The sequence below is a fragment of the Antechinus flavipes genome, chromosome 2 (assembly GCF_016432865.1).
Source record: "Antechinus flavipes isolate AdamAnt ecotype Samford, QLD, Australia chromosome 2, AdamAnt_v2, whole genome shotgun sequence".
NCBI classification, from domain to species: Eukaryota; Metazoa; Chordata; class Mammalia; order Dasyuromorphia; family Dasyuridae; genus Antechinus; species Antechinus flavipes.
Window position 1 is genome coordinate 453,855,026 of NC_067399.1, and position 14,897 is coordinate 453,869,922.

General features: G+C 39.4%; 1 protein-coding gene across 4 annotated transcripts in view; it reads right to left on the reverse strand.

Annotated features, from left to right (window-relative positions):
* LOC127550487 (sodium-dependent lysophosphatidylcholine symporter 1-like) overlaps positions 1 to 14,897 on the reverse strand; it is a 44,655-nt gene that overhangs the window by 25,729 nt on the left and 4,029 nt on the right. For all 4 annotated transcript variants that reach the window (XM_051979484.1, XM_051979485.1, XM_051979482.1 and 1 more), the window contains 4 exons: positions 11,830 to 11,949; positions 7,324 to 7,448; positions 3,407 to 3,539; positions 1,453 to 1,531 (listed from right to left, as the gene is read on the reverse strand). In XM_051979484.1, the coding sequence (XP_051835444.1) occupies positions 1,453 to 1,531; positions 3,407 to 3,539; positions 7,324 to 7,448; positions 11,830 to 11,949 (457 nt within the window). The remainder of the gene's footprint in view (positions 1 to 1,452; positions 1,532 to 3,406; positions 3,540 to 7,323; positions 7,449 to 11,829; positions 11,950 to 14,897) is intronic.

The window sequence follows — 14,897 nt, forward strand, 5'->3', positions numbered from 1 at the left end:
GAATCTTTCCATCCCCACTAAATATCATCCTATATGCCTTGTGCTTTTTGTGGCTAAACTCTTTAGAAGGCCATCTGTAATAGGGCTGACACTTCCTCTCCTCTTACTCCAATTGTTTTCTCCAAAGTTACTGATAATTTCTTAATTGCTTAATCCAATGGCCTCTTCTCAACCCCTTTCCTTGTGAACCTGTATGCAGACTTTAACCTTGCTGATCACCTTTTTTCTTGATACTTTCTTCTCTGTGGGTTTTCAGTACACTCCTATCTCCTGCTTCTTTTGTTACCTGGCTCACTGCTTCCTCTCAGTCTCCTTTGCCCAATCTTCATCTATGTCATGTCTACTAACTACTAGTATCTAACCTAGGACTTTGTCTTGGGTCCACTTCTCTTCTCCCTCTATATTATTTGTCTTAATGAATGGACTATTATGATAGCTTGCTGGTTAGTTTGTCTGCCACAAGTTTCTTCCCACTCCATTCAGGTTAAAAAAGTGATTTTCCTAAAATACAAATCTGACCATGTCACTGGTGACCCTAGACAGGACATTTAATCTCTCTGAGTCTCAGTTTTTTCATTTGTAAATTGGGCATAGTAACAGTAATTATGTCAAAGGGTTATAAGAATTAAGATAATATATGTAGCTTTGTTAAAATGCTATGTTAAATGTTAAAATGATATGTAAACAAGTGATATTATCCTTGTCCAAGAAATAAGCCCTCATATCAAACATAAATTATATTGCGTGAACTGTACTAGTTTTACTTGGCTTTAGCACTTCTCTCAGTTGGTTATGAGTAGAGGTAAGGTGTAAAGGGATGGGAATAAAGACAGTAGTGCCTAAGGAAATATATATATATATATATATATATACATATACATATACATATATACTTAGAAACTCAGTTTTACCAGATGAAAGATATGTTTTTTGATGTGTAATTAATGCCTTACTGTCTTCAGGTTTATAAGATTTATTCTTTACAGCCTTGGGGGGCAGATAGGACAAACAACATTATACACCATTTGACAGCTGAGAAAACAAAAGTTTATCTAGATGAAGTGATTTTCTCAAGAAAAACAGACTAGAGGTGTTTGATATAAATATCATTATCACCATTTTAGAGATGGGAAAACTGAGGTTGAGAGGGGAAGAATGACTACTTATTCTAGGTCACATAGCCCTACAGCATGGATTTGAAACCAGGTCTCTTAATTTCAGTTCTAGTAATGGAAGGATGGGGATTTGAATTTTTTATTTGTTTAAGCAAAGGATGTAGTAAAATTCTGTCACTAGTCTCTGGGGCCACTGAGGGAGAAGTGTAACATAGGTGAAGATGGTGATTATGCTGGGGCTCTCAGTTAGCATTTGTCTAGGAGATGCTCAAGGCCATCCTAGAGCTGAAAAACTGCACTCCACCCCCATCCCCTTTCTGGGGATGCTGGCACTTACTGTAGGCAGTGACAGAGTCTCGGTCACTCTGGCTTCCTCCCAGGAACATGGTCATTGAAGTGTATGGCACATGGTAGCACTGCAGAGACAAGGTTCTATGGGTCCCGAGATCTCTAACTCTGTCTTATGCCCCTTGCCCAGTTCCCCTCCCCTGGCCCCAGAGCACAAATAGACACTTGCAGGCACAAAATGGCTGTCTCTAAACTGCCTGTGCTCATACAATTAATGAGCTCAGACTGCGCTTTGCTATCCAATGGTTGTTTGCTTATTTTACCCATTAATTCCTTTCTGTTCTGACAGCTTTTTACACTCTACTTTCCCATCTTTACCTTGCTTCCTTCCCTTTACAAGTCTGCCCTTTATCTCAGAATGGTGGAGTGGGAAGGAACCTTAGATGTCATGTACTTAAAATCTTTCATCCTTGTGACCTTTCTGTAATATTTGACTCTCTCCTCCTGGATACTTTCTGATTTCTTTGTGATACTGCTCCCTTGGTTCTCCCATCTATCCAAAGGCTCTTTCTTGATCTTCCTTCCTGGATCACCCATCCATCCATCCATTCATCCATCCATCCATCCACTATCCATCATCCATCTATCCATCATCCAAACATCCATCCATCATCCATCTATCCATGGTTGTTCTCCAAAGCTCTGTTCTAGATATTCTTCTCATCTTACTACATTCTTGGGGACCTCATTTAGCTACCATAATTGAAGTATCATCTCTACATAATGGCTTTTACTTCTACACATCCAGCCTTGGACCCTCTCTGGGAGTCCAGGCATCAACTGCCATTATCACCAACTGCTTATTGAACATTTCAAACTGAATTGTCCCATAGACATGTCATTGATATGGGCATGTCAAACTCAACATGTCCAAAATGGAACTCATTATGTTCTCCCTCACACACATCTCTCTTCTGAATGTACACCTCTCTTTTGAAAGTATAACTTCTGTCTGGGGTACCACAGTCTTTCAAGTCTCACTGAGTCATTTTTGGGCTCTCTTGTGGGTCTTTTGGACCCACAAATCTCATAAATTCAAGTTTTTTTCAATTCTACCTCTACAACATTGATTGTATCTGAGTATCTGCTTCCTTCTCAGCAGTCACATGTTCTAACGCTAATTCATGCCTTCATTATTTTTTGCCCATCCAATGCAATAGCTTCCTCATTGAAATCCACCCTTTACATAGCTGCCACAGTGAGAGTCTGAAAACACAGGTCTGACCATGACGATCTCCTGCTCCAAAAACTCCAATAGAATCAAATATAAGTTCTTCTATTTGGCACTTGAAACTCTTTACAACCTGGATCCAGTGTAGGCTTATTACAATTACTCTCTTTTGCTCAAACTAGTGATCTTGATGTTCCTTCTCCCACTACATTTCATCTCTTTGTCCTTGTCTTCTTACAGTCTGTCCCCTCATATCTAGAATATGTTTATCTCTTTGTCTCTGTCTCTGTCTGTCTCTGTTTCTCCCTCTCTTTGTCTCTCCGTCTTTCCTTAAAATTCTTGGAATCCTTTAAAATTAAATTTATGCGTGAAATCACTTTAGATTTTACTTTTTATATTTATTTAGTTAAAACATCCATGTGCACATATTGTTTTCCAGAATGGAATATAAATTATTTGAAAGTAGTGATTGTTTTATTTTTGCCTTTGAATCTCTAGCACTTTGCACATTATAGATGATTAATAAAGGTAGCTTGCTTGCTTGATTACAGATGAGAGGACCTGGATCCCAAAGGATGTGTATGTGACTTGCTCAAATTCATATAGAAAATCCAAGGCAGAATTGGGACTAGAAACTACACTCCCTGACTGAATTTCCCTCTCCCTCCCTCCCTCCCTTCACCCACAGCCCCAGTTCATACTTTAGTCTCAATTTTGAATCCCCAGGATCCCAAGTAATGCTTGACCCCCAGAGCTCTTGGAGCTACCTTACACTCAGACATGTCTGGAAGAAACAGTAGGTGGTCAGGTACCAGAAGAACTTCCAGGAGTTGGGTAGGTCGTCAGAGGGTGTGTACCAGAGAAGGCAGTACATCAGGACACCGAAGGGAGTGGAGCCCAAAGTCCTGTGAAACAGAGAAAGAATGGGGAGGATCCCATGAGACAAGGCACAGAGGTCCTGTCCAGAACCAGGAGTCAAGAGACCCAGATACTGGTCCTGACTTAGAAAATAACTAGCTTAAACAAACCATTTCTCCTTTCTCAGCCTCAAACTCATCCTCTGAAAAAGGTGTATCTCCTAGCCCCTAGGACACTCCTCTATAAACAGTAGCTATTTATTTTTATTGTTTTTATTTGATTTAAATGAAGAGGTTGAATGATTTCTAAGGTACCTCTCACTTCCCATGTTCTGTGGCCTAAGTTCTCTTTCAGTTCTGACATCCTGCTTAAATGTTCCTTCTAGCTCTGATATTCTATACTCCAGGCCTCTGTAGTTTTTTCGGATACTCTGTGTTTTCTGTCTGAAGGTTCCTATTAGCTATGGCTTTCTATGTTCTAAGGGCTCTTCTATGTTCTATGATATGAATTAGGGATAAATCTCATGATGTGGCTGAATGATATTTGTTGTTTTTTTTTTTTAGAATGGGTGAGTGAAAGGCAGATCCTGGCATAGAGAGACTTCAATCAACTTATTCAATTAGCTAATTAAAGTCCAACTAAGTAGTAGCTCAAATAATTGAAATTTTCTTCACTTTGAGAATAAAAAAAAAATTCACTAGAAAATGATCCATTGTGTGGAATTTACTACAACAAACAGACTTTTGGGAGATTTCTATCACTCATTCTCCCGGGATCACTGCAAGGAGCTCAACAAACAAAGCAAGATTCAAGTAAGTTTAGCATCCTGCCCATAATTAATTGGAAATGTAAATTTTGGCCTTTTTTGAGTACTTTCAAAGCGCAAAACTGAAAGAGCTGCCCTTCATTTATTCTTCCAAATGCAATATACTACCCTTCCTTCCCATTAAGACTTCCAGCACATCAAGACTTGAATGCTTTAGATCCTAGTCCTTACAGCTAGAAGGGACCTCAAGAGATTATGGGTCTAGCTCCCTCCTGCCTTAGGGGTAGATAAGGCAAAGTTATTCTCGTTTTCTAAATTCTCAAAAGACAGTAAGTTTCTTTAGGGCAAGGGAACTCCTTTTTCCTCCCTGGTGCTTAACATAGTGCCTGGCACACAGAGGGTGTTTAATAAATGTCGATCAATTGTAGATGAGACAGCTGAGGTTCAAAGGAAGAAAGCAGCCTATCTCAGATGCCACCGCTTCAGTTTTCTAACTTTGAAAAGTTTTTCAAGGTCCAGAGCAGGCTTTATGAAGATGCCATTAGATTTGAGAATTCTAATACTAGAACTAGAACTAGAATACTAGAACATCTCTTGGAATTTGGAAATCCCACTGGAACTATAAAAACTTATACTTAGATTTTTGTGGTTTTACCTCCATTGCTTTACCTCCATTGTGTTCCTCACCACAGTCCTGTGAGATGAACAAGATTATGATCCCAAATTTATAGGTGAGAAAACTGAGACCCAATGAATCATAGGCTGTCTGATCTGGTAGGGATCTCAAAGCTCATTTAATTTAGCCCCTTCATTAAAAATAATAATTAACATTTATATAGCACTTTAAATATATTATCTCATTTGATCTTCATAATAACTCTGTTAAGTGGATGCAATAATTATTCCTATTTTACAAATGAGGAAATCTGAGATTGAGAAAGGGTAAATCACTTGCCCAGAGTCACATAGCTAGTAAGTGGCTAAGGCAGAATTTGAACTCAGTCTTCACGAATGTAAGTTCAGAGTTCAAAACAAGTAAATACCTACATGCCTCATTTTACAGAGAAGGAAAATGAAGCCCAGATTCAGCTTAAATCTGCTTCAAATATTACCATTTCCATGAAGTCTTCTTTGTTCTCTTTAATCAAGAATAGACTTTCTTTTACAACATACTTTGCTTTGTACATTTCTAATGCAGTTAGCATATAATACTTTCTGGCCTTTTCTCACAGTACTTCCCTACCTATATTTTGGGTTCTAGTGAAAATGCACTATTATATTAAACTCCTCCTAGGCTGTAAGGATTCTGTATCCTATGTAAACCTGTATCATCTTAGCACCTGTACTGCATTCAGTCTACAGTAATGGATTAACAAATATTTATTGAGTCAACAAATAAATTAATTACTGGAACTCATATCTCTTGATTCCTAGGCCAAAATGAATCATCGAGGATATTAAGAGACAAGATGATAAATTCTCCCAAGTGGAGCCCAGTTTGTGCATGCAGCTTCATCCTGCCGTGTCCCTATTTGGTGAGACTGCTTATTGGGAAATTTCGAATCTCTCCAGAGAAAGTATTTTTGATACCACAACTTAATTAGGAAGTTCTCTGAATTTGATATACCATCTCTTTGTCCTAAACCTTAGCACAAGCCATGACTTCCTTGTGTACTCCTTCCTCATCCTGGCCTCTTAGAATGCTTAGTTTTTGTTCATGACAGCTCATGGATGACTCTCTTTCCTATAAATGTTCTTTTGCCTTAATTCATCTCATATTTATGTATCTGCTTCCATGTCTGTCATATCCTCCAAAAGAATATCAGTTCCTTGAAGAAAGATACCATTTTCAGTCTTCATTTTGTATTTTCATCACCTAGGACAGGCATTGAATGGGAGGCATTTAAGAAATATTTGTTTAATTGAGTTTTGGAAATATTGTTAAATATGAACTCAAAACTTTTTACTGTTTTTCTTGTCTACCGATTAAAGCTCAAACTCCTTTGCTTGGCATTCAAAGCCTTCCACAAGGCTGGCTGGTGCCAGCCTATTATTATGTGTTAAGGCATTTTCTTAAGCATATTCTATGCCTCAGAAAAACTCTCTTCCCACTTTGCCTACTGATTTTTTAAAAAATAAAACCTTTTTATTTTTCAAAACATATACATGTATAATTCTGCAACATTAGCACTTGCAAAATCTTATGATCCAGTTTCCCCCTTTCTCCTACCTCTCCCCTAAATGGTAAGTAGTTCAATATATGTCAAACTAGGTAGAAATATATATTAAATTCAATATATGCATATATATTTATACAATTATCTTGTACAAGAAAAATCAGATCAAAAAGGAAAAAATGAGAAAGAAAATGAAATGCAAGCAAACAACAGAAAGAGTAAAAATACTATGTTGTGATTCACAGTCAGTATCCACAGTCCTCTCTCTGGGTGTAGATGGCTCTCTTCATCACAAGATCATTGGAACTGGTCTGAATCACCTCATCGTTGAAGAGAGCCACATCCATCAGAATTGATCATCGAATAATCTTGTTGCCATGTACAATGATCTCCTAGTTCTCCTCACTTCATTCAGCATTAGTTCATGTAAATCTCTCCAGGCCTTTCTGAAATCATCTTGTTGGTTGTTTCTTACAGAACAATAATATTGTTCATATACACAGTATTCATATACCATAATTTATTCAGCCATTCCCCAACTGATAGGTATCCACTACTGACTTCTTTATCTTCTAAAGTCCAACTCAAACGCCAATTCCTCTGGGAAGTCCTCCTTACTTTTTCTGGTCAATAATCAGCACTATGTCCAGATCCTCTTTGATGCACTTACCATGTCTTATTAGGTTTGTCTTATTCCCCTACGAGCTTAGAGGCAGGGCCTAAGTCTCATCTAAATTTTTTGTATCTGCTAGGGGCAAGCTTGATTCTCCCCCTTCCCAGAGGGTGCTTAATAAATGTTGGTTGAATGACTAAGTTCTTTGAGCATTCAGTAACAGAGAAGGACCTGGAATCCTGCTTCTCCCACCCCACAGGACCCTGCTCACTCACCATGGAATCAGTTTGCCACACTTCCTCAGGGGACTTTTGCTCACTAGGTAGCCGATAATGGGGTCAGATATTGAATCCCATGCTCGGCCGACAAAGATCACAGAAGAGGTCCAGAAGGCATCCAGCTGTAAGGAAATGAAGAGATACTAAAGTTGGATCACTGGGGGGCAACCAATATAGCTGCTGGAATAGACAGGAGAGTTTCATTTGCTGAATGATTATGGGTAAGCCACTTTATTTGTCTGATCTTCGATCACCCCTTCTTTAAAATGGAGTTGACAACCTGTTTGTCTTTTCTCATGAATGAAGATGTTCTGTTAAGCTCCAAAGTATAAATGTTACAAATTAAAGGGCTGAGATATAGGAGGGAAAGGAGATAGAAAAAGGGAAAGGTCTAGTTTCTGTTCCTGGTTGTCACTATCTTGTTGACTTTGTCTCCTCAGTCTCAGTTTTTCCCATCTGTAAAAGGACAGGATTGGACAATTAGTTTCTTTCTGCTCTCATATTCTATGTCAAAGCTCCCTCCAGGTTTGACACTTAGCATTCTGTATTTTAGGGTTCCTTTCAAGAGAACGAGAAGGAAAAAATAAGAAAGAAGAAGCTGAACTAACTCTAACAATTGCAGTTCTGTGATTAAGCACTGGTAGACTGTGTGAGGTAGGAGAGAAGGCTGTTGGAAGAAGTCAATTTGAATAAAGTTCCTTACTCTGGAAAAATTCTTCTGGTTAATGAGGAGTTTGATGTTCTAAGTAAATATGTAGTTATGTAGGAGCTATGGAAGTAATTTGATCAGAAAGGGGAGAAGGGAGAGGAGGAGGAGAGGGAAAGGAAGGGAGGCATTAAATTAAGAGAAAAAAAAGAAGATAAAAAAGGAAAGTGAGGTAAGAGAAAAGAAACAGAAAAGAAGAGGAGAGAATGACAAAGGGCTGGGGGTGGGGGAGAGAACATAATGGATAGAGCAGGCACTTTATCATGTTTTTATCACTACATCATTTTTATCAATTTTATCATAAAACTTGTATGTCGGGGAAAATGCAGCTTCATTTTCACTAGTCCCTAATGAATTTTAGCATTTTCAACTTTTTAAAAACATGATTCTGAGGGAGAATTCATAAATTTCACTAGATTTCTAAAGGGGTCCATGGCACCAAAAAACTGATAAGAAATGCTGGGACAAAGACAGGAGAGGAGGGCAAAAGAGAAAAAAGAGGAAGCATGAGAGAAAAATAGGAAAAGGAAAGATAGAGGGAAAGGAGGAAAGAAATGGAAGATAGATAAAAGAAGAGGAAAGGGGAAAGAAAAGAAGAGGAGGGGAAGGAGAAAAATAAAGGCATGCAGACACTAGTTGATAGTAGGAAGCCATAATTCCATTAAGGGATAGTGTTTCTTCAGTACGAGTGAAGGATTTTTGTTGCTTGCTAGAAAAGGAGATAAAAGATCTCTAAAGCTCTTGAGAAAGCACAGGGTTTTGCTCATATAAGGAAGATTTGGGATTGTAGATTGTGCCAAGGATCTGGAAGCTGCACATGGTTGGGTATCAAAATGTGTGTGTGTGTGTGTGTGTGTGTGTGTTTATGGTGTTTAAGATGAATATAAGCTTTTGAGGGATTCCTTAGTGATCAGAAATGAAAAAAGTCCCAGCATGATTTTGTTAAATTCACATCTATACTCTTCTTCCCTTACTACTTTCACTCAGTGACCTCTCTTCCTTTGAGGTACATTCAATCCATATCTACCACCTAATCAAAATTGGATAACTGATTCCCAAGACTCTCCCTTTCTTTTTCTCAATGTGTCCAGTGTTTGGCTTTTTATTTTTTTCCGCCTAAACTCTTATCCTCATCTATATGAGACCCCAATGTAATATGTACATAATCTTCATAATATGGGACAGTTCAACATACATATTGATACTTCAAATACCCTCGCTTCAGAGTTCCTTAATTCATATAACCTATTGTTCCACTCTACCTCAGTCAATACAAAGATGGTCCTACCTTTGATCTTGCCATCATCCACAAATTCACCATTTCCGTGTTCATGAGCTTTGAAATTCTCTTCTCTGATCACAATCTATAGTCATTCTAACTTTCTTTCTTTTTTGCAGCCTCAAAACATTCTCTTTATTCATGCTATTACTGCCAATCCCTTGAGCTTTCAGTTTTCTCACAGGCCATCATTCTTGCACTAAGTACACTTTTCTCTCTTCCCCATCTTGGCTCTTCAATAAAATGCATATTTTTCTCTTAAGTCTGATATTCCCTCATCATTTCTTAGGTTTTGCTCTCCAAATCTTAGTCTTGGCCCACTCCCACCATGTTCTGCCTTTGTTCCTATACACATGCTTCTAAACAAGCTGGAAAAAATCATGGGTTGACTGGGTCCACTACACATTTCCCATATAATCTCAACTAGGCCCTCACTGCTGTAAGGCAATCCTTTTGTATCTCTCTATTGGACCTACTTTTTCACTTTTCCTACTTTCCACCTCTTCTAAAACTTTTCATCTTTCTTCAAATTTTCCATGATTCAACCACTTCCCATATTCTCAGCTGAGAGCATTGCCTCATATTTTATTTTTTAAAATTGAGTTCATTCATTAAAAACTCTCTCTTTCCTCATCTCAGTTCATCCATATACCTTCTGCCACTATCTTGTCCTTTACCTCTGTTTCATACGAAGAGATGGTGGATTCAAGGTAAAGTCCACTCATTACTTGCACAAGTGATTCCATTTACTCTAGCAGATTTCCCCCTCTATCTTCTCTACTCTCTCACTTATCCTCAATCTTTTGCTGTCTGCTGGATTCTTTCCTAATTCTTATAAACCCACTCATGTTTCTGCCATCTTCAAGAAATCCTCACTTGATCCATCCATTCTTGCTAGCTATTATTCCATTTCTCTCCTGCTCTTTTTGGCTAAACTCTTTAAGAAGGCTGCTATAAAAGATGTTTCCACTTCACTTTTCTGGGGTAGCTAAATAGCACAATGGATACAGTACCAGTTGTGAAGGCAGGAAGACTCATCTTTCTGAATTCAGAACTGGCCTCAGACACTTAGTAGTTGTGTGACCCTGAGAAATTCATTTAACTCTGCTTCAGATTCCTCATTTATAAAATGAGCTGGAGAAGGAAAGAACAAACCATTTTAGTTTCTTTGCCAAGAAAACCCCATTTGGAATCACAAAGAATTGGATACAATTGAATAAAAATAGGAGTTTCCATTTCCCTTTCACTCTCTTTTTAAGGTTCTATAATCCGGCTTCTAACCTCATCATTCAACTGAAATTGCTCTCTCCAAGTTACTAGCAATTTCTTAATTGCCAAACCTAATGCCCTTTTTTCAATCCTCATCCTTCTTGACCTCTCTTCAGCCTTTTATACAGTCAATCATCCTTTTCTCCCTGATGCTCTCTTTTCTTTAAGTTTTCAGGACACTACTTTCTGGCACTACTTTCTCTGATTCTTCATCCACCTATCTCACCACTCCTTCTGAATCTCCTGGATTTTCATCCAGGTCACATCACTATTAATCATGGGTGTCCTACAAGGTTCTATCCTAATTCCTCTTCCACTGTTTATCATTTCACTTGCTGATCTCATCAGTTTCCATAGATTCGATTATCTTTATGCTGATGATTCTCAAATCTACCTATCCCAGCCTAACCTCACTGCTGATTTCCAGTCATATCTCCAAATGATACTTGTATAAATCTGTGATTGAATGAGAACCTGGCTTCAACACAATGCCAGTTACAATACTATTTAAAGACAAGAGTCAGATCCATTTAGTTCTCTCTATAGTTGCATTTATAACCAAATTAAAAGTTCCCTATGATTGCTTCATAGTTTACCTCTTCTACCTGAGAAATCACAGGAACCTAGACATTTAAAGCTGGAAAAGACCTTTGAACAAAGAATGGTTTGAAAATGAGGACACTTTAGAACACAGAATATCTGAAATGGCAGGAACCTTATAATAGAAAATGTTAGCATTGAGAGAGATTTGAGGTTCTTTAGCTGGAATTCATAGATAGATTTCAAGGAGTTTATAAACTTAGAGCTTTAATAGCTTAATAATTATATTTCAACATAATTGGTTTCCTTTGGAATCCTATGTATTTTATTTTATGCATTTAAACAAATTATTCTGAGAAGGCATCTATAGACTTTACCAGAGTGTCAAAGGGGGCATGATGCAAAAAAGGTACCAAAAATGTCAAAGCTGGAATGGTCTTTGGGAAACAGATTTTAGAGCTGGAGAAAATAAAGCCCAGAGAAAGGAAAAGATCTATTTAACGATACATGTGAATCAGTGGCAGGCCTGGGGCCTAAACTTAAGTCTCTAGATTCCCAGATCAGGACTCTTTAAATTTTTGCTAACCTGGGCACCCATCACAATCCCCATCTTTCCATCTCCAACATCCTTAACTTATAAAGTAACTGATAGTGCCAAATGGAAGAGAAGGGCTATATATTTTTGTCCTTCACACCTTGGGATCCTCACCTGTACTACATCCAAGAGGAAGATCTGCAGAAAGAAGGAAATGACATTGCCAGTCAACTGGTATGGAGCTCCTCCCAGGGCATAGCAGATCTTTGTGGATGTGGGTAGCCTTGGTATCTCCTGGTACAAACATGAAAATCGGTGAACACAGGCATTTGCCACCCACCAGTATCCCTTTTCCTCACCCCATAACTCTCCAAGAATCCTGCTCTTTGTTGTTTTTGCTCCCCTTCCCCAGATCTGTTTGAGCCATTATCTGGCACTTTCTCAATCTTTCTTCCTCCCAGCTAAACTTCTAGCTGGAGAACCCCAAGGCTAAGAAAAACGATCAGTAATTTCCCCTTTATCATGGAGCTGTCCCTCAGATGGGAACCAGTAGAGCCCATAATTCCCTTTCTTACTTTCAAAGGGAAATGGGTCAGACTGAGCCAGAAATAAGGAGACCTGGTTTCTAATCTCAGTTTCACTACTTATTATGTCGTAGTGGGCAATTCTTCTCTTCTTCCTGTCTCAGTTTCTTTATCTCTGCAGTGGAGATATACTTGTAATATCCACATGGCATCAATGGAAGAGATATCAGATATCATTTTGTCTAATCTTATTTCACCCAAGAGAAAAACAGGCCTCCAGAAGTGACCCACCAAGATCACACAGATTGTATGTGGCAGAGCACAGCAGACTCAATTCTTGTGACTGAATTCATATTCCTTCTACTCCGCTTCCAATGCAGGGTCAGGACTCTAGACTGAAAAGCATTGTAGGCCTGTAAGCTATTGTTGTGATGACTTCTCCCTTCCCAGATTTAGCCAAAATGATGAGGAAAGGCTGAAGTTGATCCCACAGAGAGTAACAAGGGTATGTGCCCAGGAAACCCATTATTATGACTACTTGCTCCGGCAAGCCAGGTCATTTTCTTGTCCTTACCTTCCAATATGTATTTTCCTGCCTTCTAGCCTTTATTTATGGGGCTGAAGTGTCTTCTCTCTTGTGTAGCTCCCACCTCTTCTTCAAGAATCAATTATAGTCTTCATTCCCTTCAGAAAACCTTCCCTAATTAATGTACTCCAGAGGGATTTTCCTTCCTGTTTGCCTCATGCGTCTCAACTCTGTGTATGTCTTCCCTTAAAGCCTGGTATTTTTAATGGTCATTGCATGTATGTGCTTTCTATTTCCCAGCCAGACTATAATGTCCAATGCCTAGTAAGGTACCCCTCAATAGACAGGGTAGTCTGTGGATAAAACAATCTGGCCTCAGCAAACCTTGGTTTGACCTCTGATCATGATCAGAAGCCATATGGAGAATTATGGCCATTTTTGGAGGCCACATTTTCAAAGGCACTCTGACAAGTTGACATAAATTCAGAGGAAAGGGAGGGGAAATGAGATAAAGAGCTACATCATAAGACTGTGGAAGAAACTGGGGATTTTTAGCCCAGAGAAGGGAAGATATCAGGAGAATGTGTGGAAGAAGACATACATCTTAACTTCACAAATAAACTATAATCCCTAACCCCCAGGCCCAGAGGTAGAGTATAATGAAGAAAGCTCTGATTCTGGAAATTGAGGATTTGGGGTTCAAATTCTATATTGGATGCTAATTATCTGTGACTTTGTGGAAGTCTGGTAACCTATATGGTTCTCAATTTCTTCAGTCTTAAAACTTGACTAAATGGTTTTTGAAATTCCTTTTGGTTCTCTATTCTGCTAAGGAAGCTAGATGTTGCATTGTATAGAGTGTTGCACTTGGAGTCAGGAAGACCCGAGATCAAATCCAGCCTCAGATACTTAATGTGTGACTTGGGTGCAAATCACTTTATCTGTTTGCCTCAGTTTCCTCATTTGTAAAATGAGCTGGAGAAGGAAATGGCAAATAGTTCCAGCATCTTTGCCAAGAGAACCCTGAATGGGGTCATGAAGAGTTGGACACAATTGGAATGACTGGACAAACAAGCTAACTTAGAAGACAGCCAGCTGGCTAAATGTAAAGAATTCTGAACTTCAGAGAGGTCCAACCCTGGAAGTGTCAGCCTTGGAACGTTTATTGTATGCGCTGTCTTTAGAGGAGTTCAGGCAGAATCTGAACACTGGCCCAGGGAGGTGGAGGAGAGGTCTAGTTGGGAGTGGAGGTCATTCTCTAGTCCTTCCAAGGACTTTCTGAAGTCCCTCTTAATTATCACATTGCATATCTACCATGACTGTGTGGTAAATCACTTGCACTTTCTGAGCTTCAGATTTCTCTTCTATACAAAGAGAATCATAATCCCAGCTCAGCTTTCCCCCCTCACAAGGTTCCTGGGGAAGAGTCCTGTAAGAGAAGTATGGGAAAGCACTTTGGAATCATAGCTGTGTGGTACAGAGGAACAATTGTTGGTATTATTGCTCTATCCTGGCCATAGGCAGTGACCATCTATTAAGTACTTTTTATGTGCCAATACTATGCTAAGTGGTGGGGATATAAGGAAAGGCAAAAGATGCTATAGAGGAGCTCACAGTTTAGTGGCAGAAATAACATAACTGTATGTACAAACAAGCTACATAAAGGACTGAAGCGTTAGGAATAAGGGGAATAGGGAAAGGAGAGACCTTGTACAAGGTGGGATTTTGTCTGGGACTTGAAGTCCCAGAAGGAACAGGGAAGTCAGGAGGTAAAGGCTCTTTCCTAGGAGGAGGCAATAGCTCAGTGACAGAGAGAGCCCAGCCAGCTCAGGGAAGTGTCCCTTTCCCGGAAGACAAGCCATACCCCAGTCCTTTTAAAGTTCACTTTCTGAGGCTGCAGCACAGGGACAGGGCACGCTGCCTGCATTGCACAGAAGGGGAGCTCCCTGCCGCTCTGGTTTCCTAAACAACTGCGGGTGTGTGGAAATGTGTTCTACACCTTCTCTTCACCCCACTCCTCGCCTGAGCCAACCTCCCTGAGCTAGCAGGGTTTCATAAGGAGGGAGACGTAGACCTAAATCATCCCTCTCCACCCCAACCCCTCCTTCCTCACCCTGGCTGAGAAGACTCCTGTGTCTCATTTATGTGCTCCATTACCCAATCCTGGCTCATCCTGTCAGGCTGGGCTAGCC